The sequence below is a fragment of the Colletotrichum tamarilloi genome (genome assembly GCF_030869305.1).
Source record: "Colletotrichum tamarilloi strain Tom-12 chromosome Unknown Scaffold_14.1, whole genome shotgun sequence".
Lineage (NCBI taxonomy): Eukaryota > Fungi > Ascomycota > Sordariomycetes > Glomerellales > Glomerellaceae > Colletotrichum > Colletotrichum tamarilloi.
Window position 1 is genome coordinate 159,082 of NW_026849397.1, and position 26,293 is coordinate 185,374.

Below are 26,293 nucleotides of genomic sequence, written 5' to 3' on the forward strand. Positions count from 1 at the left end.
CGAAGTAATCAATCTTGGTCTCGAACCAGTATTTCTGAATCAGAACGCACGACTGAAATATGGTTGAGGATTTTGTTCTGAACTCTGCTTGACCAATTCAATGCTCATTGCCAAATCAGATAACGATTCGGTTTAGAGCCCAACTATCTTGAGTGCACGGTGACCAACCTCAACCTTTGATAGCAGTCTTGATAATCTGCTCTAGCCCCTCTCTGCCTATCGGTTCAATGCCGAGCAGTTTGTTGTCAGTCACAGGGAAATAACCAGCCTCTGTGCCAATGAAAGCACGGTTAATGAACATTTCAACCACTTCTTCACTGTGGTCCCCCTTGCTCCATCTCTCGTGAGCGATCTTCTCTAAGTCCTCAGTTCTCGAATGCTTGACTTCCCATTCCCCTGTTGGATCAATGCTTTTGGAAATCTCAACTATCTCATTTTGTGTCGTCTCAACACTGCTAATCTTTACCGGACGGTTTGCTGTCTCCTCGAGATGAGTGAGGATGCCAATGACGGCTTGTCCGATATGCGGCATGGTCGTTACACAGAATTTAACATTACCGCCATCCTTGATATGAGCTTTTATTACATAATAGGGATAGTAACCGCATCTTACGAAGTACCCGTTACGTACTGAATTACGTATCTATCTTAGATATCGTATATATAGACCTTTTTTTTTTATCTATTTTTATTTTAATATATTAAGCTATTTTTATTATACTCCGTATGCTTATTATTATATATTATAATTTATAATAATTATAAACTTAGCTCTTAATTAAGACTTTATATTATAATAACGTACTTATTAATACGATTTTTATAATCTTTTTAAGATAATAAATATACTTATACTAATTTTAGCCTAAGCTAAATTAACTAACTACGATAGTTAGATTAAATAGTTTAACATACTCCGTATTATAAATAAGGGCGTTAGGGTTTAAAAATACGTTAATTTAAATACTTTAAATTCTAATATACTCCTTAACCTTTTTATAGTACTTATTTTACTTTTTAAATTTAGATAATTAGTTATAACTTATAATAAAAAAGAATTATAAGCTTATTAAATACGTTATAAAGCGTTTAAAAATAACTAAAAAAACTCAAAAATCTTATATTAATAGTTTTTAAATATAACTCTTAGTATAACCCCTTTAACTTTTTTAAATATAAATAACTTATAAAACTAAGCTAGGTTTTTTTTTATAAAACTAACTAAGCTACTTACTTTATATAAATAAATCTATCTTTATACTATACTTATAAAAAAGATTTATATATTTAAAAATATTTAAAAATAATAAGAGATCGAAGCTAAATACGAATAATTTAAAGTTTAAAAACGTAATATTATTAATATATATATTAAACTCCTTACTTAGTAATTAGTAAAATTAGTTAATACTACTTTTTATAAATATATATTTTAAAAAACTATTAAGGACGGTATTAAGTTTAATATATAATAAATTGTTAAATATTTAAAATAAGAATTTACGCCCTCTAAAGTAGTAGTTAGGAATATAGTTTAAGAGGAATATTAATAAGTTTTTAATAAAGCGAGGACTAAAATTAACCCCTAATACTAATATAAGGAGTAATAGTCTACTTATTTTTAAACTAAAACGTATAATATTTTAAAAATTAATAAAAAAATTACTATACTTAATTTTTTAATTATAGTTAAGTCTAGGCTTAACCCTATATAGGGCTAATATATATATAAGACTTTTAGTAAATTAATAGCTTTTAGAACGTATACTAAGACCTTTAAAGAGATTATATATATATTTAGCTTAGTAACTTAGGACGTATATACTAAATAGTTTTTAAGTTAAAGAGGGGCTTATTTTACTTTTACTAAACGCTCTAACTTAGTTAATAACGTAAATAATAAGGGTAACGTTACGTATTTTTATAATTACGTATATTTATAGTACTTTTTAGTATATTAAAAGTTAAAATAAGTATTTATAAACTAAAATATTAATAAGTTATTAATATGAATATTAAAAAGCTATATAAAAGAAGTCCTTGTTATTATTAAATTAAATAAGTAGAAATTATTTTATAATAAGCTTAAAAAAGCTAGTTAGTTAAAAAACGATAGAACTTTTAAAAAACCGGGGTTTTTAAAAAGATTTTTTAATTAACTTATAGTAAGCTTATTAATAGACTAAGACGAGGGCTACGTAATTATTATATTTATAAAGAGTTAGGATTTAAAAATAAACGTAATTTTTAATACCCTTATAAATAGTACTTATTCCCTTTTTTAAAGTATAATAATAAATAGTTATAAAATAATATATTTAGTTAATAATAAGAGCTTATTTAAACTTAAGAGTTACGTACTATTAAGCGATAATAACTACGTTAAATTAAGAACTATTATATTACTTATTATTATATATAATACTCGTATTATAAAGGGCGTTTTAAACGGACTTAAGGAGAAGGGAACTTATAATTTAAAGCTCTAAAACGTTACTTATATTAAGGGATTTTATATTAATATAGTTTTAAAAACTTTACTAAATAGAAGCGTATTTTAGTACTATAATCTAGATTATATTTTATAATAGGGAACGCTTTATAAGAGTATTATTAAAAAGTAGCTTATTTAAAAAAATAATCTAATCTTTTTTAAATATAAGCTCTTCTAATCCTATCCTTTTTTTATAAACTTTAAGTATATTTTATAGAGCTTAGTTAGTATTATATTACTAATTAGTTATAGAAAATTCTATTATTTATATTAATATATTTATAAGAGGTCTAATAACGCGCTCCTTTAGTATTTTAAAATAGGTTATCTCAGACTTAATACTTTTCGTTAATTACTATATAAAACTCGAGGTATACGTATTAAACCTCTATTATAGGTTAAGTATAAAGTATATATATTATTTAATACTAAGATAGTAGTTTTAAAAGGACTATTTTTAAAAAAAGCCTTATAGCTATAGTATTATATATACTAAGATCTTTTTTATTTTAAACTATTTCTTAGTAAATAATAATATATATTTATAGTTTCTAACGAATATAGTAAGTAATTTAGGGGGTTCTTTTTAAAAATTAAAATAAAAAAGGAAGTATTTTTTATATTATAAAGCCTCGAAATAGCGATTTATTATTAAAAAAGAACTTTAATTTATTTTTTTAGAAATAATAATAAGACTACTTTCTTAATTATAAACGTTAAATACGTATATAAAACGTAGTATAATAAGCTAAGAATCGGAATAGAACTTCTATTTTTATATATAAAAGAACCCGTAAGTAATATAAAAAGAGTAAGTTAACTCGTAATTATTAAAGCTCGTAAAATACGCCTTTTTATAAACCTCTTTATAAATTTATAAAATAAGATAGTATTAATAATAATTTTTATTTATAATATTACCCTATAGGAGGTTAATAAAGGAGATTTATTTATTATAATAGAAATTAATTAATAGAAGCGGTATTAATATTAGTAATAAACGGGTTATTAAGTGCGGGATTTTAAATTAGTAACCCCGTACTTTAGTAGTTTCTATATATATAGTTATTAAATATACCCTTTTTATAAGGATCGTAAGAGGGGTATATATTAAAAAGAGTTTAAAATACTTCTTTGCGGGTATATAAAATACTTAGTTAGATATATATTAAAAACGTATAACTTATATAGGGTCTAAGTACTTATATTTAAATAAGTATTTATTATAAAGAATATTAAGTTTAATAAAGAAGTTTTTTATAATCTTATATACGAGGAATAAGCTATTATAGGTGAATAAGTAAATTTAATAATTTAAAAAATATAAGAACTTTTTAATATTAATAATAAGTTAGTTTAAGTACTTAGGGAAGTAGATCTAGACTTTGGAAATATTAATATTTAAAATAATTCTATAGTTAAGAATAGTATTATTATTAGATTTTTAACTATTTAAGATATTAAGTAACTAATAGATATACTTTAGGGTATAGTTAATAAGGCTAACGAGGCTAATATAGTCTTATTATTATTATTAATCCCTAAAATAACCCCTTTATACGAGCTTAGGAGTAGGGGTAAAGAAGGGGATATAATAACCGGGTTATAAATAGCTTTGTGTAGTTTATAATCCTTTTTATAAGCGCTTATATATATTATAAAAGTTCTTAAGCTTTTAATTCTTAATAGCTCTTAATAAAATATTAAAATATATAGTAAATAAAGTACTAATTATAAAAAAGTAATTCTTAATATTAAAATCGATATTAATAAAGAACCCTTATAATAAACCTCTATTATTATATAAAAATAAAGCTTATAAAAACTACTTTATTAAATACTAAGTAAAGCTCTGTTAGGTCCTAAACGTTTAAACTAGGCCCGTAGACCTCTATAACGCTTTAATAATAGTATTTTTATAACGCTTTTATATTTAAATATAGAAAATAGTAATTATTATAACCGTTACTAGGACTACTTTTTTTCTATTTTTATATTTAATTAATAAAAAGCTATAAAAGAAAGTAATATAGGATATATAATACTTTATTAAGTAATAAAAGGAGTAGTTTATAGGACCTATTTAGAGCGCTTTAAAAGAGTTTAGAAATTATAACTTATTAAAATTAATTTCTAAAGCTTATTAAAAAAGTTTAGTAATATTAAATATTTTTTATAGTAACTATAAAAGCTACTTAGGGATACTATAAACGTAAAAATAAAAAAGCTAAGGGATATTAATATATAAGAAGAAGTCGACCGTAATTTTAAATAAGGGATCCTATTTTTATTAAAATAGGTATATACTTATAAGTATAACGCTAATAACGAGGTTTGCGAGGTAAAAGTATATATATATATAAGGGGGGATATATAACTACTTAACCCCTTATAAAATACGTACGCTTCGACGCTTATTATAAAGGCCTTTAGGCTTATAATAGTAATAGCTACCTAATTCGACCTTAAGGCTAACTAGTATAATATTATTAACGTATTCCTTAACGCGCTTTTTAAAAATAAAAAACTAGTAATTATTAAACTTTTAAAAAGATATAAGGTTATTAATAAAATAAATAAGCTCTAATGCGTTCTATATAACTTCTAAGACTTACTAATTCTTTAGTTCTAAACTTTTACTTCTATACTTTATAATATAAATATAATATATAGTTACGAGGAGATCTATATTTACTAAACCGTAAATAAAAAAGTAATATTAGTATTTTACGTTAACGATTTTATAATTCTATATTATTAAAACGATTAAAAAGTAGCTTAGGGGATCGTTAATAATATAAAAAAATATATTAATTTTAAAAAGAATAGACTAATTAATTACTTTTTTAGAGTACGGATTTTATAAAATCGTATTATTTATAAGGTTTATTTTATTTATAATGTATATATTAAGCGAGTTATTAAGCGCTTCGATTTTATAAATTTATTATATTTAGCTACCCCTCTTCTTTAAAACGAGTTTAAACTAAACGAGGGGTAAGTAATAAAAAAGGAAATAAAGAGTTACTAAGAGAAAGTTAGAAATATACTTTATATAGTTATAATAATTAGACTAGATATCGCTTTTACTTATTTATAATTATTATAGTTCTTAACTAACCTAAGTATAACTTATATTAAAATAATTAATTATTATATTTAATATTTTTATATAATAAAATATTTTACGCTCTATTACGGTAATATACTAAGTACGTAATTATTATTTTTAACTAGAAATACTAGCTTTATAAATAATAAGGTAATACGACGATTATTTTAGGGATATATAATATTTCTTTTTAGTAGCCTAATTTAATAAAAATTAGTATACTAAGTAATAGTTACGATATTAATTACCGAAACTAAGCTTCTTTGTTTTAAGGAAATTATAAAAGAGATTATAGTTCTAAAGTACTTTTTTAAAAATATTACCCTTAACTTAAGAGAAGTATAGTTAGTTAACTACGATAATTAGTAAATAATTTAACTTATTATAGGGGAAGGGGAAAGAATAGTTACTTAACTTTACTATATTAATATATAGAATATATAGCTAAAATAAGAGTATATTAGAGGTAGCTTCGAGGTTATTTATATATTAATAAAAAATATATTAGTAAATAGACTTATTAAAAACCTTTTACGAACTAAGTTTAAATATTTTTATATACTTCTTAACTTTTATGATACATAAGAAATTATTATAAATAGTTAAAATAGTTAAAAATAATTAATTTAAACTACGCTTAAAAAAAGCTTAATACTTAAAAATAAATAATAAATAGAACTTAGAGTGCGGCCTAGAGGCTTAAAATAAATAAAATAAAACTTTTTTTAGCCTAAAGGCCTAAACTTTTAAAATAACCTTATTTTATAAAGTATATATATATAAAAATAAGACTCGGGCTTATACTTACTATTTAAACTCTTAGTTTATAAAGTATATGATTATTAAAATTATAGTATTATTAATAAAAAAAGTAAATATACGTATTAAGAACTATACTTTACGTACTTTGAAGTTTACGAAGTTAAGAATAATAGGAGTAATAGGGGGTATAAGAAATAGAACGACCGTTAAGTTAATAATTTAAAATATAAGAGCGAGTAGTATAATAAGAGGCTAGTTATAAATAATTATAATAAGTATAATTAATAATATAAGTATATTTAAAAAAGAGGGTAGGGGGGGTGCGGGGAGGAAGTTCTTTATATAAAACTTAATATAGTTCTTATATATTTTTTTATTATTTTTTATATAGCAAATAATAATACGGAGCTTATTAATTTCTTATTAAAACTATAATTAGGAGTGCGCTTTTTAATAATAAAAAAGGATAATATATTTATAATAAAGGGAGCGTTATTTATAATAGCCTTAGTAAGAGCCTAGGCTATTAACTATATAATAACCGGTATATTAATATACTTCTTAACTAAATAGCTATTAAAATAGTACGTATACTAGTTATTACTTTTTATAAAATAATAATTATTATCCTTAGGGTTAGTATACTAGAGGGCTATTTAAAAATAAGGTATATATTATACTAACCGTTTTTTAAAAACTACTCCTTTAAGTTTTTTAGGAACTAAGTATATATTAAATAGGTTTAAAATAGTAAAGAGAACTATACTTATTATAGGGGGTACTTTAACTTCTTAATATTCTCTTTTATTTTTTATTACCCTTTTAAAAAGAGCTAGCTTTACGTTTTTTAAATTCTAAAATATTATTAAAAACGAACTCCTAAGATAATAATATATAATATACCCTTTTTAAAAAGTTTAATATTTAAAATATTCTTAACCTTATTTTTAAACTCTGAGGGAGGGATAAATAAAAGCTTTTTAGAGCTCTTATTATTACTATTTATTTTATTATTACCCTTATTATGATTATTAATAAGAGCCTCGAACTTAATAAAGTTCTCGGTATTTTTATTAATAGCTTTAATATCTTTTTAACTAAGGAGGGAGAGCTTAGTAACTAGGCCTTAGTAAATAAATAAGAAGTTATAGGGGGGGGTAATAACTTAAAGGGGCTCGTTAATATTATTACTTATTTAAACTCTTAATAAACTATATAATATATATATAAAAAGTATTATAAAAATTATATAAAACTTATTATTATTTTTAGATATATTAAATATTTATATTTAAAATAAAATTAATAAACGATTTAATAATATAGGCGCGCGTGCGTAGTAAACGGGGGTATTTATAATAACTATAAAAAGGTTAAAAAAAAAAAGAAAAATAATAACTAAGTAACGCTATAAGAATTTAAATATACGTAAAGTAGCTAAGTAGCCTCGCCTTTAATAATTTATATACTAAAAATAATAAAATACGCACTATTTTAAATTAGGATTCTATTTACTTTAAATAAAGGGATATATTTATAATAAACACGGTTTAAAAAATATATATCCCTTATACTTATTTTTTTTATTTATATTTAATTAAATCGGGCCTTTATAAGGGTATTTAGAGGTTCTATTTTAGGTATAATAGCTCCCTAGTAATAGTAATTAGGGGGTATATTACGTAATAAGGATAGTAATTATATTTTATAAAGTGCCCGTTACGTATTAAATTACGTATTTATTTTAGATATCGTGTATATAGACCTTTTCCTTTTGTCTATTTCTACTTTAATATATTAAGCCACTTTTATTACACTCCGTATGCCTATTGCTATGTGCTATAACTCGTGATAGCTTTCTTGCCCTTGACATCCACAAGAAAGTCAAGTGCGTACCCAGGCGCCAAGAAGGAGACATTCATGATGATGGTGTACGAGAATGATGGCCTTGCAGCTACCTTTTCATCGAGGTACTTGCGAATTGCAATCTTGGGCTGGTAGATGGGTATGACGGCTAGCTTGGGGTTCATGGTGTCATTACCGTACTCGGATGGAATCATTCTTCGTATGCCGGCGTTGAAAGCTGCATCGACAACGTTCCTCTGAATATGGATTACGTCGAATGCCAAGGCTGAAACAAGAGCGTCTTGTCCTCTGAGCGCAGCTTCGAGACTGGGGACTGACTCGTAGTCGACTTTCTTCACTGTAACGCCAGCAGGGAATTCGTGGCGAGACCCCTCACGAGTGAGAACAGTGAGCTCAAATAATTTCGACCTCTGTAGGACATCAAGAAGAACACGTCCTAAGAAACCGTTCGCCTGCAACCCTCGTCAGTTTGTGACACCTAGAGCATTTATTCGCTCGAGGGGGGATAATTGACTTACACCTGCAAGAGCAACATGCTTGATTGGAGTTGACATAGTGATAGATCGTCTGTGCGAGGAACACCCAAAGCGGTGGTGAAAGAGACTTTGATCCTTGAAATGTTGCGTTCAGCTAGTCGTGGGATAAACCCGTAAAGACCGGAGGCTTATAAAACTATGAAGATTAGGGGACTAGTTCAAAGAAGCATGACTGCCATATTTAACAACAAACGGCTATGACGGCTTCGCTTTCTCGACTTTATTTTTGATTGACACACATGTTCAGACCCGACGTCTCGGCCTGCATCACGCCGGGATCATCACACAACCCGTGTAAGTCCACACTTTAGAGTTCACCGGGACCGCCTGTCGGACAGACGGGTCACCGGCGACGGGTTTCTGCCCGTTTGGCATACCGCAATCAGCGGAGCTCTCGAAGCAAGGCCAAGAAAGCGACGATCTGAAGTCTCAGGAGCGGGATTGACCCGGTGAAAAACGCGCGCTCTGCAGGCGGATTGGAGGACTATCGTATGACTGTACCAGGCAACGAAGCATCGTACCAAATAAATCACAACTGATGACCCTGGTGTCATCCCAGCTCGACCCAGCTTGGATGTCACGAAACTAGGACGAGGTCAGATTGAATAGCAAGACCCAAGGCTTCAAGTACCTCCTTGTTAGAGCTAGGTTGTTGACACGTCAGGTAAGCACTGAGCACCGAGACCGAAGGTGTGGGCATAGACGTGCAACGATCAAGCAATTGAGAGGACGGAAGTACTTGCCGTTGTAGTGGAGGATATACGAGCCGGATGATGTCCATCTTCAAATAGCAGAATTAATGTGTCTAAGTCCATTGTTTGGGACAAGACGACGGATGAGTCTTGGGTATAAAAGTCCTCGTACCCTTCACCTGACGCCCCAGTGGTGCAGAGGTGCTGGTCGAGACAAATTTAAATCAAGAGTCTTGACAGGCACAAGCACATACCATCATATCATCCTGAAGCCACCTCTCATAATTATGTTGACCCCCGTTTTGACGCTGGTTGCGTCTGTTGCAACTGTTTTCTACTCCCTTTACATTATTGTTTCTACACACCTTCTCCGTCACCGCATGAAGAGAGAATATGGCACACTTCCGCCCAAAAAGCTACCTCAAAAAGATCCCGTCTTCGGAACTGATGTGGTACTTCAAAATCTGGACGCTGCAAAGAAATTCGGCTTCCTTGCTCTCCTGAAGAAACGCCATGCCGAGCAGGGCCAGACTTTCACCACGAACACATACCTTCGGACTACCATCAACACTTGCGACCCAAAGTTAATCCAGACTGTGCTATCTAATCAGTTTGAAGACTTTGGAATGGGCCCTTTGAGAAGAAAGAGTGCATCACCTCTCCTTGGCCGAGGCATTTTCACAACCGACAACGAGACCTGGGCCCATCAGAGGGCACTCATCAGACCAAGCTTCATCCGAGCTCAGGTGACAGATTTTAGCATCTTCGAAACACACGTCAATCAGCTTATACAGCTAATCGCCCGGGAGAATTACACCATAGACCTGCAACAGTTATTTTTCCGCATGGTACGTCAATTTTACCGCAACGGCCACTCTTGTCTCTGACTTTTGGATTGCTAACATTTATACATGTAGGTTCTTGACTCAAACAGCGAATACCTTTTTGGAGAATCGGTTGGTTTGATGTCAGACTACGCTTCCGACTCTGCCCATACTTTCCACCATGCTCTCGATTACGCCCAGCAAGGAACAATTCTTCGACTTCGCCTCGGTAATTTGATGTTCGCGCACAGAGACGCCAAGTTCAGGGACTCATGTGGCATTGTGCACGCATATGCCGACAAGTTTGTCAAGCAAGCCCTTGAGTTCCGCGAGCACGAGAAGCTTTACCCTATGGAGAAGAAAGACGAGTACGCTCGCACGAAGTACGTTTTTCTTAATGAACTGGCCAAAGACACCGACAACCCCATCATGCTGCGTGACCAGATTGTCAACATGTTGCTCGCGGCCAGAGACACAACAGCAGGACTGCTAGCATTCGCCTTCTTCTTGCTGGCACGTAATCCCAGAGTCTGGGATAAACTCAGGGCGGACGTGCTTGAAAACTACACAGAGCCTTTGACCTACGATGCTGTTATGCAGATGACATATCTACGCTACGTACTTCAAGAAAGTAAGTTTGCGGGCCGCTCACCGATCTTCCCTTTTACATGACTTCATCTGGCTAACCTCAATCTCAGCTCTTCGACTCTTCCCTCCTATTGCCACTAATAGCCGCATGGCCAACAAAGACTGCGTGATTCCGGTTGGCGGTGGTCCCGACGGACGCTCGCCAATGTTCGTTGCCAAGAATAATGTGGTCACATACAGCACTTTCGTTATGCACCGTCGTCCAGAACTCTTCGGGCCCGATGCTGAGGAATTCATCCCAGAACGTTGGGAGACTCTCCGACCAGGCTGGGAATATCTGCCCTTCAACGGTGATCCTCGCGTTTGCCCTGGTCAGAAGTTCGCCCTCACCGAGTCGTCATATACCATTGCCAGGTTGTTGCATGCCTTCTCTGGGATTGAAAATCTGGATCCGACCGACTGGCGCGAGCAACTCACCTTATCCCTGACGTTGAACAATGGGGTAAAGGTGCGACTCCTCCGGGAAGCTTAGGGACCCTGAAGTTGTCTCTTTCATAGCCTCGAGCTGTACCAGGTTGTTTGCGTCGGACCTTTCCTCGCTTAGCAAGCCTTGTTACATAGAATTTTTGAGAATTCAGACGAGTCGAATAATCTCAAAAAAGGTGATGAAGAATGCATCACAGCTTTTGACCCTTTCATTTCAGTGACATCTGACCAACCTAATCTTCTCAAACCATCGATAAGTCCCGTAAGGTAACACGATGCCTCACTGACAGTGCAGTCTACTTAGCACGCCATGCGATGCAGGTCTCAGTTCCTGAAGATTACCTGAAAGATGAGTCTTTCGAGTACTGTATCTTAGGTATGTGGGACAAGGTTGTAATGGCCCCTGGGCTTGACCACCGTGGCATCGAATGTTGCCACAAGCAGGCAGCTGCGACTCAATGAGTCGTCTGAGTACACGTATGGAAAAGGCCAACATAGGACCTCCCAAGAGACATGAAATGTTAATCCAGAGACTCCAGTATGTCACCAGGACATCACAGCACATACAAATAGCCTAAGAAGGCGGGTAAGGAGAACGCCAAGGCCGGACCCTAATATGCTATAGTTGCGGATGCAGCAAGGAGCCAGTCCGAAGAGCATCACCTTCATATCCCTGAGGGCTGCAACTCTTCACCGCCATTGTCTAATCGACATGCCACCTGGATGGTAACGTCTCGTCCCAAATTTAGATGACACGACAGGGCTTGACGTTCTCGAACAACCAGGCACTGAGTAGCTCCCGCTTTCTCGCCTCGACTTCCCCGATCACATAATCTTCAAGTCCAAGCCCGCCAATCAGAATGAACTTATCCCCTCTGCTATTGTTCGAAAAGCTATAATTGAACGAGTAATGGCTACCTCAATCGGTTATACTTCACCTTTGGAGCCAAGAAGTGTCGCGGGAAAATGGGACAACAAACATCTTTGAAGGCAACCCTTGGAAAGTTTAAATTCTTCCCCCGCTTCAGAGCAGACTTTAGCCCACCTCCACCGGGTTTGAGTCAGTTGAAATAAGCGAAGGCCTGCTGCAGGACTCATTGAGTCTCCGAGACGTTGAGGTGTTCCGATCATTAATTAGTTGACCCTCGGACAAGTTAGAGTTTATGATGTGGTCTTTCCTTTGACCTGCTGCGCTTCGACCAATACCCGGAGGGTGTTTCGACCGAGCTCAAAGACTTTCCCATACGTAATCGCATTGTTAATCCGGTCTCACTTCAAGTCTTTCCACCCTTTCTGGTGCGTCATTTGCGGTCTTGGCCAAGAAAGTGTAGTATCGCGACCACGTCTGCGCAATGTGGAAGGTCGTATTTGGCCCAAGACAGCGGTGGAATTCGGACGGGCCAAGAGAATTGGAAATGTTTCCACAATGTCGTGAAAGCCTATTAAATAAGTGGACGCGCTTCTTATGATGATTGGATCTTGCGGGTGTCACTGAATCCTGCGTAGTGTTGTACATAGTTCACTAATGTGAACTCTAAAGCAATTGACCACGCTGAGTTCGCCATTGGTTCCGAAGCCCACGACTGATGATTCCGAGAAGCAGCTTTAGTTACACTACTTACCTAGTTGCTGATCTCTCTGTGCCACTCTTCTCATCCCACTACTCCGCTCACTCCTGGTTCTTCCGCCAAATAGCATCATGTGCGGCATTACGGCAACTATCAAGTTACGACGAAGCGGCACACTCCCTGGATCAAATGGGAATAGCCATAACAGCTCCCCAAGTCGCCAGGCTTTGCACAATCAGTTAGCGGAAAGCCTCGTAAGCCTTGCTCATCGAGGGCCGGATGCCGAGGGCATCTGGATGAGTGACGATGGAACCATTGGTATGACCATATGGCTCAGGCTCAGTAAATTTGACTGACTTTGGAATATAGGCCTCGGCCACCGTCGTCTTGCCATCAATGACCTAACGCCTGACGGTGTTCAACCTCTGCACAGCAATGACGGGAAAATCCATGCCGTCGTCAATGGAGAGATATATGATCATGACGCCATTCGAGAACGGTGCATCCGGGATCATGAATATCAATTCAAGGGCCATTGCGATAGTGAAGTGTTGATTGCGTTGTATAAGATTTACGGAGCTCCTGGGTTCTTTGAACATTTAAGAGGGGAATTCTCATTTGTCATTTTTGATGAGAGAGATAGGCGGGTGATTACTGCCCGCGATCGCTTTGGCATCAAGCCAATGTACTGGACTATTGTTGGTGACGGCTCACAGCAACAGCTTGTCTTGACATCTGAGGTCAAAGGCTTTTTGCCCCTTGGCTGGGAGCCCGAGTGGAACGTCTCCGGTCTCATCAGCGGACTTTCTCTCCAAGCTGAACATACGATTTACAAAGATGTTTGGAAATTGAAGCCAGGTTCGTGGATGGAGATCGCTGAAAGTGGTGAGATCAAGCACCATCAATATTGGGATCCTGAATACAAGAATAAGGTACGTGTCAACCTGGCCTGAAGCGCCACCTACTCATAATCTTAGCTTATAAAAAACAGCATGAGGTCGAAACGCGTCAATTAGATAAAATCATTCTGGAAGTCAGAGAGAGGATCGTAGAATCTGTAAGACTTCGGCTGCGTGCCGATGTACCAGTAGGTATCTACCTATCAGGTGGCATTGATTCCTCTGTCGTTGCTGGAATCGTAACAAAACTTGTTCGTGAGGAGGGTGTAATGCTTGGCAACCAAGACGCCACGAAACGAATTTCCTGTTTTAGCATCCAGTTCCCTGAGGACTCTGGTTTCAACGAGGCTGGTTTGTTCCCTTGTCAAGTCTATCATGAACTTACCTTATTATGCATATGGAGGCTAATTAATTTTACAGACATCGCACAGCGGACAGCAGACTGGCTTGGTGTTCAAATCCTCAAAAAAGACATGAACGAGGAAGAGCTTGCAAAAAACTTCGTGGAATGTGTCTACCACACTGAGCACCATCATTTCGACCTCAACTTCGTGGGCAAATTCTGTCTTTCCACACTACCCCGGCAATTTGGCGTGCCGGTTGTTCTCACAGGTGAAGGCGCTGATGAACACTTCGCCGGGTACCCATTCCTGATGCCGGATTTTCTCCTGGAGCCGGATTACGCGTGGCCAGACTCAGCTTTGGCAAAAAATGACCAGGCGAGAGAGGCCATGCAAAAGGAAATGGCAGACGACCTCAAGAATATGTTCACCAGAGTCGGCATGTTCAATCACGAATGGGAAACGACGGCTCCAGTATCCCGACATCTTGGCATTGGAAACAACGCTCTGAAGTGGCAGCCCCACTCGGGCATGTTCGCCCCTTGGGTCCAGGACTCCTACGGGCGGAAGGATATGAGGATCAGTGTAGCTGAGACCATGTCCGCTGAAGTGCGCAAAAACATGGACGAAAAGTGGCATACGCTGCACTCCTCACTTTATTACTACACTCGCGGTGCCCTTCCCAATATGATCCTCACCTGCTTGGGTGATCGTACCGAAATGGCACACAGCATCGAAGCCCGGCCGCCATTCCTCGACCATCACTTGGTTGAATACGTCAACGGCCTTCCTCCCAGCCTGAAGATTGCGTACAATCAGCCAGAGGGCGACACAGACGGGACAGGATCAAGTTTATGGTGGAAGAATCTCAGTGCTGCTCGCCAGGCCTTAAGCGAAAAGTGGATTCTGAAGGAAGCTGGTAAGCCTTTCATCACTCAGGAGCTATATGATCGTCGGAAACACCCATATTCAGCACCTGTCAAGTGGCCTCGGGAAGGACCTATACACCAGCTCTTTAGAAAGCTAATCACGGAGGACTCGGTGAACAATCTGGGATTCCTGGAATGGGAGGATGTCAAAAGTTGGCTTGAGCATGGGTTTGGGAATGATTCTGACCCCAACGCCTTCAGAAAGTTGGTCATTACTGGATCATGGGTTGTCCTGAGCCAGAGGTTTGGCGTCAAAAAAGCTACTCGAGGTACCGAGCCAAGCTGCACGTAAACTTTCATCCAGTAGCATGATACCTATAAGGTAGGCGGTGAATGACATTTGAGTAAACAACTCGATTTCTCAGCCGGGTGCAATTAGCAAACCCAGATGAATAAGACTAGACATGCATCTTCCGATGTGGAGAAGTCTCTGAAAAGAAGTAAGAATGAGAGATGTGTATCATAAGTATTGACGTAGTGTATATACATGTGATAATATGATGTTACAAATTGAAAAAAAACTCTCTCTCTCTTCTAGATGTGTCAGTGTTGCGTGTGAAGAACACATATCCAAGCCAAGCCGGCTGGGAACCATAGGCCAGACAGCAGGTTGCTGTCCAGCATAGGTTTAAGCAGTCAGACGTATGTGTTAGCCTGTCCTCATCTTCAATTGGGTCGGAAGCTTAGTAAAAGCCGCCCTTGTCATCCTTGCCGTTCTTCTGGTCATCGTTCTTCTCATCATCGTTCTTGTTGTCATCGCTCTTGTTGTCATCGTTCTTGTTGTCATCGTTCTTGTTGTCATCGTTCTTCTTCTTGTCCTCCTTCTGGTTGCCCTTCTTCTTCTCATCCTCATCATCGGAGCAGTTACCCTTCTTATTGCGCCTGCACTGCTTCTTCTTCTTATCCTTCTTGTCATCGTCAGAGTCAGAGCAATCGCCCTTCTTGTTGCGCTTGCACTGCTTCTTCTTCTTGTCCTTCTTATCGTCATCGGAATCGGTGCAGTAGCCCTTGTTGTTGGTACGCTTGCACTTCTTCTTGCTGTTGCGCTGCTCAAGGGCGCTAATGGCGCCGGTGAAAGCAAGTCCCTCGCCACGGGCCTAATGGGTTAGAAGTTAGTCGAAGCGTCTAGCAAATCAAATGTCATCTCTTCGGAGGCATGAACGGGTGTTGTTGATGCTTCAGAACTTACAGTCAGATCGGTGGATCGCTGGGGGATATTAGCTTATTCGTGCATGTAGTCATGGCCGGGAATAGAGTGGTGTTCTTACCTCGATGAGATCGGTATCGAGGGGCTCTGCGATGGGAGCAGCCAAGGCAGCGACGGTGAAGAAAGCCATGCCGATGGTGGCAACCTGTCCGAAAGTAGGGATATGCATCTTGAGAATGGGTTGAGAGTATGGAGTTCTTAAAAAGAGAGGGAGAGTCGGAATGAGTGGTGTGAGTGAGCTATGTAGAAGCGACTGTGATCTTGAGAGTGAGTGTGATGAGGAGGAAGGATATCCCTTTCCAATTGAGGTGATAAGATGGCTTATTTATAAGTTTTCATCTTTCTCTTCGAACCGAACGAAGATGTGTACAGCATCAACGTTGAAGGCTTCATGTTATGAGACAGAGCCTCACTTGCGACCGGGATCGGGTGAAGCGAGAATGAATTTGCTTCTGTGGCTTGGAAATCTGTCCATGGGTCTTAGTTCACGGTCCACCACGTCTGTGAAAATCGAGCCAAGGCCGCTGGTGTTTTCTTGGCAATGAGTATACGGTTGCCAGATATACCAGACCGAGGTGCACCCACGAGCTCGCTTTCGAGATCTTGGGTTCGAGGCACTCGATGCCAAGCTTCGCGGCCTCAACGCCATCACAACGCTTGCCCAATATTTTCTTTTCCTTTGGAGTACCAGCCTAGAGTTCGATTTCATTTTCGGGGGAGGATGTACGCCACAAGCTAGAACGAGTGATCGAGTTTGAGGCGGACCACCAGAAAGCTGGCTGAAGTGAGCTGAAGGTCTGGATTTGTCAATGTGTTTGAGGCTGTAGCAAGCAATCGAGAATCCAAATAACCTATTCACGCAACTAACGGCGGCTTCTCTTGGGCCGATGTATTGTCTCATCACGGAACCAACCTCCTGGATCACAGCTGGGGGTAGAGGGGCAGTATCGTTTCGACAAGTGATATCAAAACCACGACTGACTATCCAGGCTTCGAGTGTATTAAAAATTTACATGCATGCAGTGGACGTTGAGCCTAATGGTCTCGAAAATGTGTGAAACTGCTGGAGTGACAATAAGGTGAGCATCGAGTAACGGCTCACAGACTGCGGGTTCACATCTGAGGGCCGCATCGCGCGAAAGCTTATGCTGAAGCTGAAAAAGGAATGTGGAAATGGAAGAGGGGGTACGCACGAGCTTTGCGGGGTGGCGTACATAGTTGAGGTCCCAGTCTCTAAGTTTGGCCCGGCGACGCCGCTGGCGGGATACCCGTCCGGCTGGTTTCACCAGCCAGGGCGAGAGGTCTAGCTCGTCAAACACAGGGAAAAAAAACAAGTTTAAGGTAAATATCATTTCAACCTTAAAGACGATTGAGCCATTGTGCCCACAGCGACCAGGCTTGGCACACGTCAGCGACTTCTTTCGTGAGAGTCTTTTCAGATATGGAAACCGCTAGATCAGGCGGGTCTGGACGGTGACTTGGCACTCATATATTAGTAGATACTAATAGCTGGGTAGGTTGCAGTGTTGACTCGCAGGGTGGTGATGACCACTCATGCCCAGCTGACGAGAAAATGTTGACTTCTTGTAGTATGACCCAGGCAAACAATCAATGCGACGAGATCACCGCGGCTTGAACCATTCAGTAAGCTCAACGGGGCACAATACAGGTTGCCATGGGAAGAAGGTATGATCGCAATGCTTTATCAGAATGCTAGCTCGTCTGTTGCTGTGTCTATGGAGCAAATGAGAGACTTTTCTGCCGCCGCTCTCGGCCCTCCTCTATGTGTATGCCCGTCATGAATGCGTTAACGAAGATAAGCCTTCGCTTGTTACCACTAGTTGGCGATACAAGAGAATTCCTAACAACTGTTAAGTCGACTCTCTTTTACTCCTCAACCATGTTATTTCGGTCACTAGAGGGTTGTCAGTAAGGGTGAAAGGCATTAATTGAGCTGCTGCAAAATGTTGTATCATGTGTGGACTTACGGTAATATAAAATCTGGCAGGAACCAGGCCAAGATAACCCCCGGAGCTGAAGCTCCGACGGCAGTATAGACCATGAATTTCATCACATCTGTGAACTATGTGTTGCGGTATGGAGTCAGCTTCGCCAAACAGACGCGAAATTGCCCGCTCTCAAGACGTCAGAACTTACAGCGTGGTTGATCGCGTTTCTTTCCGGAGTACCCCATGCAGGTGCGGTACCAACAATGGAATCGAATGACGAGTCGACGAGCTCCGGTGAAGCGCTGGCGCCGAGATACTTGTACAGCATCGGCTTGAATGTGTTGGTGTAGATGCCACCAGCTATGCAGCCTCCGATACTTCCCCCAATGACCGAACAGCAAATGACCAAAGCAGTGATCTGTGGCATCTCGCGGTGAGGCACAACGACCTGAGCAGGCACAAGGATCGATAGTTGCATTATGCCGGATCCTAGACCCTGGATCATCTGGACGATGAAGAGCTCGGCCACGGAGTTATCAGCCCCGCGGAGGCGAAGCATGACACCGTAGCCGATGAGACGGATGATTGCGCCGCCGATGAGCAGCCACTTGTATCGGCGAGTGTATGCCATTGCCAAGCCGGCGATGATTCCCATCACGCACTGCATCACGCCGTTGGTGTATTGGAAGAACGTAGCGTCTCGGGCGGCGAAGCCACGGGCAACGGTAGACCATGAGTAGAGATAGGTGTGCGTGCAGGCGAACCCGACTGAGTCACTCGCGATGAGCAAGAGGCAAAGAACAATTGTCTTGTTGCGGAAGTATCGCGTGGGCATGATTGGGTTGCGAGCCAGACGCTGCTCGTAGAACGGCAGTGCAGCGAGGAGCATGACGCCAATCACGATTAAGACGATGATGTACGCCGTTCCCCATCTGCTTGGTGTTGATGCTGCCAACGTTAGCGGTATCAGGACTAATGAGAAGCCCGCGCAGAGAAGTGCTGAACCGCCCAGGTCGATCTGAGAGCAGAAGCTGTAGAGCGTTGTTTTCTGCCTTGGGGTAAGACCCATGTCCTTGGCCTTCTTTTGGTAGTAAAGCAAGGTCGAAATGATGAATGCGGCGCCGATGGGCATGAGGATTGCGAACATGCCGATGCCCCATCGCCAGCCGATACCACCGGGCTTGACGACGTCGTCGACAATGAAGGCAGCTGCCCAGGGCGTGATGAGAAATGGGAAGAAGGAGAAGCTGAGAGCAAAACCACGCCAGCGAGCCGTAGTGATATCGGCAATAACGATGTCGTTCATGATGTTTGTACCTGACTGGCCGACGACGTAGAATACAACGCCTGCAGCATAGGCGTTGAAAGTTGTTGATGTTGCCATGAGGATGTAGCCCAAGACATAGAAGGATATACTCATGATGTAGGTTTCTCCTCGGCCGATGACGTTGGATAGCTTGGCGACTGGCGGTTTGATAACAGCGAAGACGATACCGCTGGCGGTGCTTAGGGTTGCTAGCTTGGAAAGAGCTGAAAAGGAAGACGTCGCATAGTTGTTGTATATGTAGACAGTGGTGTTGTCGATTTCGCTTTATGATGGTTAGCCAGGTGGATCAAGGGAAAGAAGCCATTGAGCTTATGACCAAAGGAAAATATGGTACTTACTACACAATCATCACCAAAGCTAGGCTAGTATAGATGTTAACAACAACATGCATATAAGGCAAGTGGTAGTATGGGCTTACCCGACAATAACAAGCCATCTTCCCTTCTTCCCCCACAATGTCTGAGCAGCTTGAATAGTGCCGACACCCGACTCAAGAGGCTCGGAGGTGTCGAACTTTTTGACATGGTCGTGATCTTCAGTAGTGTCGTCCGTCTTCCCGGCCATCTCAACATCCCGAGGCGCTTCCGATGCAGCTATATCCCCGTTGGCGGGGTCTGCCGACGAGGATCCCTCCGCATGGAGGCGTCCCCTCAACGACGTGACAAAGCCCATTGCTTCTCTCTCTTCTTCAGACGTCGGCAGTAGACTCGTCCGCTCGTCACTGTCGTACGAATACGTACGACCGGTTCGTCGGCCCATGCTGGGTGAACTGAGAGCAGATGCGAAGACCTTTAACTATTTTTGAGTCATGCCCGCACTGCAGAAACTACCGCAAACTTCTTGGCCAAGGTTCAATGATTATCAGTTGAGACGGCACCCTGAACCTTGTTTGGAAGCAATTCGAGAAACAAAAAAAAGCACAGATGACTGGTCGACAATTGAAAACATCGGCTTAGAATTAACCGACAAACCTCCCATCGACAGATGGATTCTAAAGGCTGTGCTTACTTTACCTTTGCGGGAAGGCTGTTATTGTTCTTCGCGGTCGTTATCTTGCGCCCACCGGCCAATTGCTCGCGCGGGGTCGGCGCGGAGAGGCGAGGAGCCTATCATATTGGGGACATTGTCATCCCTCTTGCATCCTCCGAGGTGTCGTGTGATAGCACTCGGTGATAGCGTCTGGACGAGTCGGTATCCGAAGCTATCTGTACATCGTCCGATGTATGGGGTAGGATCAGGCACCATGTCTTCCCTTACAGTAACGATGTGCGATGGGAGGACCCAGGTGCTTCTAGACGTTTACCATGTAGAGGATGGGGATGCTCGACCCTATGAGGATCACAAACCGGTGGGATTCTTGGTGTTGATCTACTGTTGGCTTTGAGATTAGGTGCTCGGCAAATATGGACCGACCGGCTGGGTTAGACCCTGAAGCCAGTTTCCAAAATGGCTCCACTGATTCCCCCGAAGCCGCTCGCAATTCAAGGTGGGAATCCCCCCGATGTCATCGGCGACCGAAGATTCGACTCTACTCAGATGGGGCCGCCCGCTCCGTCATTCTGGATCCGCCCGGCCGGTCAACCTTTCTTGGGTTTAAGGTAAACTGCCACAGGAGGAGGATGTCACCTCAAGATCTCGGGGGACCGTAGGATTGGCTCTGAGACCCGTGTCACTTGATCTCAAAAGCGCGGGAGATGGCTTGCAATTTAGCGTCAACGTGGCCAAATGAGATGCCCAGAAACTGAATCAAGGGTGCCGACGCCCTGCAAACTCTCTTCGCCCGACAGCCCTGATAATCAGATGAAAAAGATAATGCACAAACGTTTGGGGGATCAGCACAGCACAGCTGCCGCAGCACCCCTACTTTCCCCCCTTATCTACCCTTGATTCGTACGAGCCAAGACTGGGCTCACTCGAGAGACCGCTCACGCACAGGACAGCGCTAATCCTAAACAAGCCAGCAAGATACCGGCTTTCACAAGAGTCGTGTTTGGCTGCTGAGTCGGTGATCCGGGAACCATGGGACCCCCACAGAAAGATCAGCTGGGCTCATTGTGAAATACAGCCGGTCCGGGTAGCTCAACGTTTCCTTATCCCCTTTCCCTCGCTGTCTGACTGGAATCACTCCCGAGGCTATCACCAAGCCGAACATCGTGCTAAACCGCCATGGACAGCAAGATTCCCTCAGGATTTCCAGGGCCCAAAGAGGCTATCAGGTCAGGGAGCAAGTGTAGAACAGCGGTCACCGCTGCTTTATCAGTACTCGCTGTTACGGCGCTTATCAGAGGGAACTTCTTCCCGAGTCCATGGTTCCTAGCCCGGAGCGGAAGCACATCCAAACAAAGTGCTGGTTCAGAATGGACCTGGTCAAGCGTACGTCGGAATACCAGTCACGAAATTGATCTCGAAGAACTGACAAGCTCTACAGATCAAGCCGAGTCGGACCCTGGAGTGGCACAGCTGCTTCGAGAACGGAGAATATGACTGCGCTAGACTAGACGTTAGTGCCCGAGAAGCCGTCTCCACAAAACTCCCAGCATGTCTAACAGAACATCTCTCAGGTCCCCATGGACTGGCAAGAACCGTCTGATGACCACAGAGTTGTACTCGCGATTACGAGAATCCGGGCAACCGACAAACTTGACTATAGATGGCCAGTCATCTTTAACCCTGGTGTAAGCAAACTTGTCACGATCTCTTCCCAAGACATCAACGGTGCGCTTAAACCTGTATCCAGGGTCCCGGCGGCTCAGGGGTTTGGTCCCTGAAAAACCATGGCAAAATGCTGCAGGAGATTATTGGTGTAAACCACGTAAGTTTGCATAAGTACCGATCCCGTTAGGATTCTTCGTCCGGAAAATCTGACGATATGCAGGACCTCATCAGTTTCGATCCCAGAGGTGGTAAGTCTTTTCTTCCAAGATCTAAAATGTGGACAGTCGCTCACATTCTGGGACAGTTGGCGCATCCATCCCCAGAATCCAATGCTGGTCAACACCGCAACAGCGCCAAAATTGGGGTCTACAAGACCCTGGAGTTCTCGACTCCCACGAAAGCATCGTCGGAGAACTTTTTGCCAGGGCGACGGCATACTCTCAGGCATGCGAGAGCGCGATGAAAGCGTCCGGTATACTCGAACACTCCAGCACCACCCCGACCGCCAGGGACATGCTCGAGATTGTGTACCAGACCGGGTACAGCAAGCTCAAGTACTGGGGCTTCAGCTACGGCACCATCCTCGGCGGCGTTTTCGCGGCCATGTATCCGGACAAGGTAGAACGCCTGGTCAGCGATGGCAACGTTGACTACAGAGAGTGGTTTAACTCGGAACACGTCAACTTCATTCGCGACACGGACAAGGTTCTCTTCGCCTTTTATGAGTTTTGCTATCAAGCTGGGCCCGAAAAATGCGCCTTCCACGGTCCCACTTCGGAAGCCATCATGGGGAGATTCGTTGACCTGCTCAACGCTCTTAAGAGGCATCCAGTCATCGTTCCGGCCGATCCAGAGGAAGGTCCTGAAGTACCTATGCTGGTCACCTACTCCAAGGTCATGCGTCTTCTCTCGACAACGCTCTACCAGCCACTGGAGCAGTTTGAGAATTTTGCCAAGATCATTGCCGCGCTCGAAAAGAAGGACGGGCGGCCATACTACAGGCGCTATAACCCTAGCAAACCGGCCCCGGCCCCGGCTTGCGCCCCGCAGCCAGTCTCTCCGTTCGAGCCGCCCCCGGGTATCGTCGAAGGCACCGGAGATGCCTTCCCTGTCATCATGTGCGCCGATCACCCCGCTGTCAGTAACATGACTCTCGAGGAGATTCAACGAGAGACGGATGGGATACTGGAGCTTAGTCCAGGGACTGGAGCCACTGAAGTCCCGTACCAAATGACCTGCAATCAGCGAACTACGCGTCCCTGCTGGCGATTCAGTGGTCAGTACTACCAGTAATTATCAGGAGAGATCTGAGAGCGTCTATGCTGATCCGGTTCAGGGCCCTTTGAGGGCAAGACTAGCCACCCCATCTTGTTCATCGCCAACCAGGCCGACAACATCACTCCACTAGTCAGCGCTCGCAACAACTCCGCTGGGTTCCCCGGATCAAGGCTTCTCATTCAAAACTCGTTTGGCGTGAGTACATGTACCCTTCAAGAAAAAGCCGCATTCACATGGAAGGCCGACTGCGTACAGACCCGAGAGCTGATATTCTTTGTTTATAGCACACGACTCTCGCAGCCCCTTCAGAATGCACTAGAGGTCATATTAGGGCTTACTTCCAAAATGGAACACTACCCGAGCCTGATACAAAGTGCGAAGGCGACTCGCACCCATTCGGCCCCTTTGCCGAAGCCGGAGTTCGATTCTACCAGCCATCACTGTTCATGTAACTCGAACTATGCCATTTGGTATTTAGATCTAGAGACTAGATACCTAAAGTACAGTCTGCGTAGATATAGAATGCTCTTTTCTTCTTTCTTCACATTGCGCTTTCCTTCATGTTGCCACGTCGCTGGCTGGTCATCACTTAGGCCTCTCGGCTTGACTTTTCAATAGCCATTCTATTCAAGAAGAGAAATTGACTTTGGGTATTTATTTGACAACACGAAGGACCTAAGAAACTACCTGCCACAGGAAAATCTTTTCTTGGACCTCCACCACTCATTGTGCCTTATGCGTTCTTTCGGAATTCGCGGGCATCTCGTATACCATGTGGTCGTCCGGTGCCTCGTGCCTAACTGGATGTCGATCCGTAGAGCCAATCTCATGCGAAAGTGGCGGTCCCATCTCAGTGAGAGGCGACCGCGAATCCAACTCACTGACGTGGCTCCTTTCCCTCAGGACCTTTGGTTCCGCCTGGTACCTCATATGTATCTCCCCATTTCCCCCCATCTCGGCCATCGAACTCGTCTGGCTCGCCACCTGCGCCCTTTGACTTTTGCCCCTCTTTCCGTTCAACCATAAGAAAGCCTTGTCGACGGCATCCGGCGGAGAACCAGGTCCCTTCTGCTTTCTCCGGCGGCGCAACAACCATACCAACGCAAGGACCGCGCCTATAACCCCGACTGCGATGCCAGCCTTTCCTCCAGCTGTCAATCCCTTATCACCGGTGTCGAAGCTCTGGAAAACTTGCTCTTTATCCCAGGCGTCGCCCCATGTCGTGACGAACGACTTGGCCGGGTTGGTACTGATCGCTGAGTCGTCAAACTTCTTCACGATGCTCTGCTCCATCCGTGGGCCAGGAGCTTGCGCCATGTAGGTGACGTTGGATTCGTAGTCAACGGCCAGGAATGCGGCTTGGAGAAACGCGCGGCCCAGCTGCCAGAAGCCGTAGCTCGAGTTGATGGACTGGCAGGGAAAGTAGCTCGCCTTCTGCTCGACCAGCGGCGGCTCCAATGTCAGGTTGAGGAGCTGGAAGGGGACTTTGATAGTTATGTTCGTTGCGCTCGAGTCGGCCAAGACGAAACCGAGGTACGCTGACTGGTTGACAAATAGTTGGGCGCTCAAGTCAGTATCCCAGAGGTAGAGCCCTGACTTGTTATGGTAGGTCATGTGAAGATTCTCTGCTATGGCTTCGCAGATCCCCGGCGGTAGATAGATGTACGGTGAAGCTGGGTTCGGGATCACGACTGCCGACCCAGCAGCGCCGCCAACGTACTTAGTATACTGCATGCCGAGGTCTGTTGGATTCGTCCAAAAGCTCGCGTTCGACTTAATAGGATAGAATGACTGATTCCGTATCTGAAAGTCAAAGATGATGTCCCTGAGAAACATCACCGGTATCGAGTCCTGAAGTGCAAACGTGCCAACCTGACCGAGCGCCCTGTTCTGCTCATACCCGCCCAGTACTAGCGATCCAGGAATACCAAGAGCGGCACTCCCCATGTGCACGCTGAACGCGGTCCTATCAATGTCGCCTGAAATTCTGAGCTGTTCGAGGATGCCCGGACCGGCCGTCTCGTGTCTCTCGCTCCTGAGCCCGAGACCAAGTGTGCCGACCGTTGGCGCGTAGGCAGTCGTGTCTGAATTGGTAGAGCTATTCCACGACGTCGCGGCGACCAATGTCACGTTAACCTTGATTTCATGACTGGTTCCCATCCTCGAGTCGATAACCATGCCGTCCGAGGCCTCCATTCCTGCCCAGCCCGCCCCCATGAAGGCGCTGGCGAACCAGCCATCAGACCAGGCTCTCGAAGTCCCCGTCTTGAGGGTATCGCGGCGTGGCGTATAATCTCCGCCTACGGATTTCGTCAGGATCTCAGAAACACCAGAGCCTCCCGGCCAGAGAGGCATCTCAGTGTCGTTGAGCTTGAGGAGTGGCGCCTGCCATGGCCCGTCGGGACCATAGGTCCTGTTCTCGTTCGCTCCGAGATCGGTTGACCAGCGGAGTTGGATCTGCGCGCTGGCGCTGGCGAAGGTGGCCGCGGCGAGGTAAAGACGACGCAGCAGCATGGTCGACGTTTGTCAACCGTCTCGAATGATACTTTGACTGGATATTTAGGTTGACATTCGGAATTGAGTTTAGGGTCCACGCGTGAATGGTAAGAAAGGGCAGACGGAGAGACAAAGGTGTGAACAGGAGTAAGAGAATCGGGGTGAAAGTCCAAGTGTCGGGCAAAAAAGCATGCACGAGTGAGGGTCAAGCAACACCGCGCCGCATGCGAGTCTTACGGTAGCAGATAATTTGATAAAACATAAGGTGGTTTCTTGGGCAAAGG

The 26,293-nt window shown here is 42.1% G+C and overlaps 8 protein-coding genes across 8 annotated transcripts; 3 read left to right on the plus strand and 5 right to left on the minus strand.

Moving 5' to 3' along the window:
* Positions 1-169: 169 nt before the first annotated feature.
* CTAM01_05452 (uncharacterized protein) lies at positions 170-532 on the minus strand (the record flags this gene model as incomplete). Its single annotated transcript, XM_060521482.1, has 1 exon — positions 170-532. The coding sequence occupies one exon, from the start codon at positions 530-532 to the stop codon at positions 170-172; it is 363 nt and encodes a 120-aa protein (XP_060383696.1).
* A 7,668-nt stretch (positions 533-8,200) lies between these two features.
* Positions 8,201-8,788, minus strand: CTAM01_05453 (uncharacterized protein; the record flags this gene model as incomplete). Its single annotated transcript, XM_060521483.1, has 2 exons — positions 8,201-8,686; positions 8,753-8,788. The coding sequence occupies 2 exons, from the start codon at positions 8,786-8,788 to the stop codon at positions 8,201-8,203; spliced, it is 522 nt and encodes a 173-aa protein (XP_060383697.1).
* Positions 8,789-9,749: 961 nt separating this feature from the next.
* CTAM01_05454 (N-alkane-inducible cytochrome P450) lies at positions 9,750-11,406 on the plus strand (the record flags this gene model as incomplete). The annotated part of the gene is made up of 3 exons (XM_060521484.1): positions 9,750-10,310; positions 10,380-10,917; positions 10,985-11,406. The coding sequence occupies 3 exons, from the start codon at positions 9,750-9,752 to the stop codon at positions 11,404-11,406; spliced, it is 1,521 nt and encodes a 506-aa protein (XP_060383698.1).
* A 1,653-nt stretch (positions 11,407-13,059) lies between these two features.
* On the plus strand, positions 13,060-15,389 carry CTAM01_05455 (asparagine synthase; the record flags this gene model as incomplete). The annotated part of the gene is made up of 4 exons (XM_060521485.1): positions 13,060-13,246; positions 13,298-13,860; positions 13,920-14,178; positions 14,248-15,389. 4 exons carry the CDS (start codon positions 13,060-13,062, stop codon positions 15,387-15,389), a joined length of 2,151 nt encoding a protein of 716 aa, XP_060383699.1.
* A 391-nt stretch (positions 15,390-15,780) lies between these two features.
* Positions 15,781-17,436, minus strand: CTAM01_05456 (uncharacterized protein; the record flags this gene model as incomplete). Its single annotated transcript, XM_060521486.1, has 5 exons — positions 15,781-16,194; positions 16,287-16,304; positions 16,366-16,449; positions 16,871-16,996; positions 17,407-17,436. 5 exons carry the CDS (start codon positions 17,434-17,436, stop codon positions 15,781-15,783), a joined length of 672 nt encoding a protein of 223 aa, XP_060383700.1.
* A 755-nt stretch (positions 17,437-18,191) lies between these two features.
* Positions 18,192-20,339, minus strand: CTAM01_05457 (ENB1 protein; the record flags this gene model as incomplete). Its single annotated transcript, XM_060521487.1, has 5 exons — positions 18,192-18,219; positions 18,293-18,387; positions 18,462-19,842; positions 19,919-19,942; positions 19,999-20,339. The coding sequence occupies 5 exons, from the start codon at positions 20,337-20,339 to the stop codon at positions 18,192-18,194; spliced, it is 1,869 nt and encodes a 622-aa protein (XP_060383701.1).
* Positions 20,340-21,746: 1,407 nt separating this feature from the next.
* CTAM01_05458 (uncharacterized protein) lies at positions 21,747-23,965 on the plus strand (the record flags this gene model as incomplete). Its single annotated transcript, XM_060521488.1, has 8 exons — positions 21,747-21,953; positions 22,009-22,080; positions 22,142-22,255; positions 22,318-22,392; positions 22,456-22,483; positions 22,540-23,511; positions 23,572-23,708; positions 23,798-23,965. 8 exons carry the CDS (start codon positions 21,747-21,749, stop codon positions 23,963-23,965), a joined length of 1,773 nt encoding a protein of 590 aa, XP_060383702.1.
* Positions 23,966-24,236: 271 nt separating this feature from the next.
* Positions 24,237-26,027, minus strand: CTAM01_05459 (uncharacterized protein; the record flags this gene model as incomplete). Its single annotated transcript, XM_060521489.1, has 1 exon — positions 24,237-26,027. One exon carries the CDS (start codon positions 26,025-26,027, stop codon positions 24,237-24,239), a length of 1,791 nt encoding a protein of 596 aa, XP_060383703.1.
* Positions 26,028-26,293: the final 266 nt, after the last annotated feature.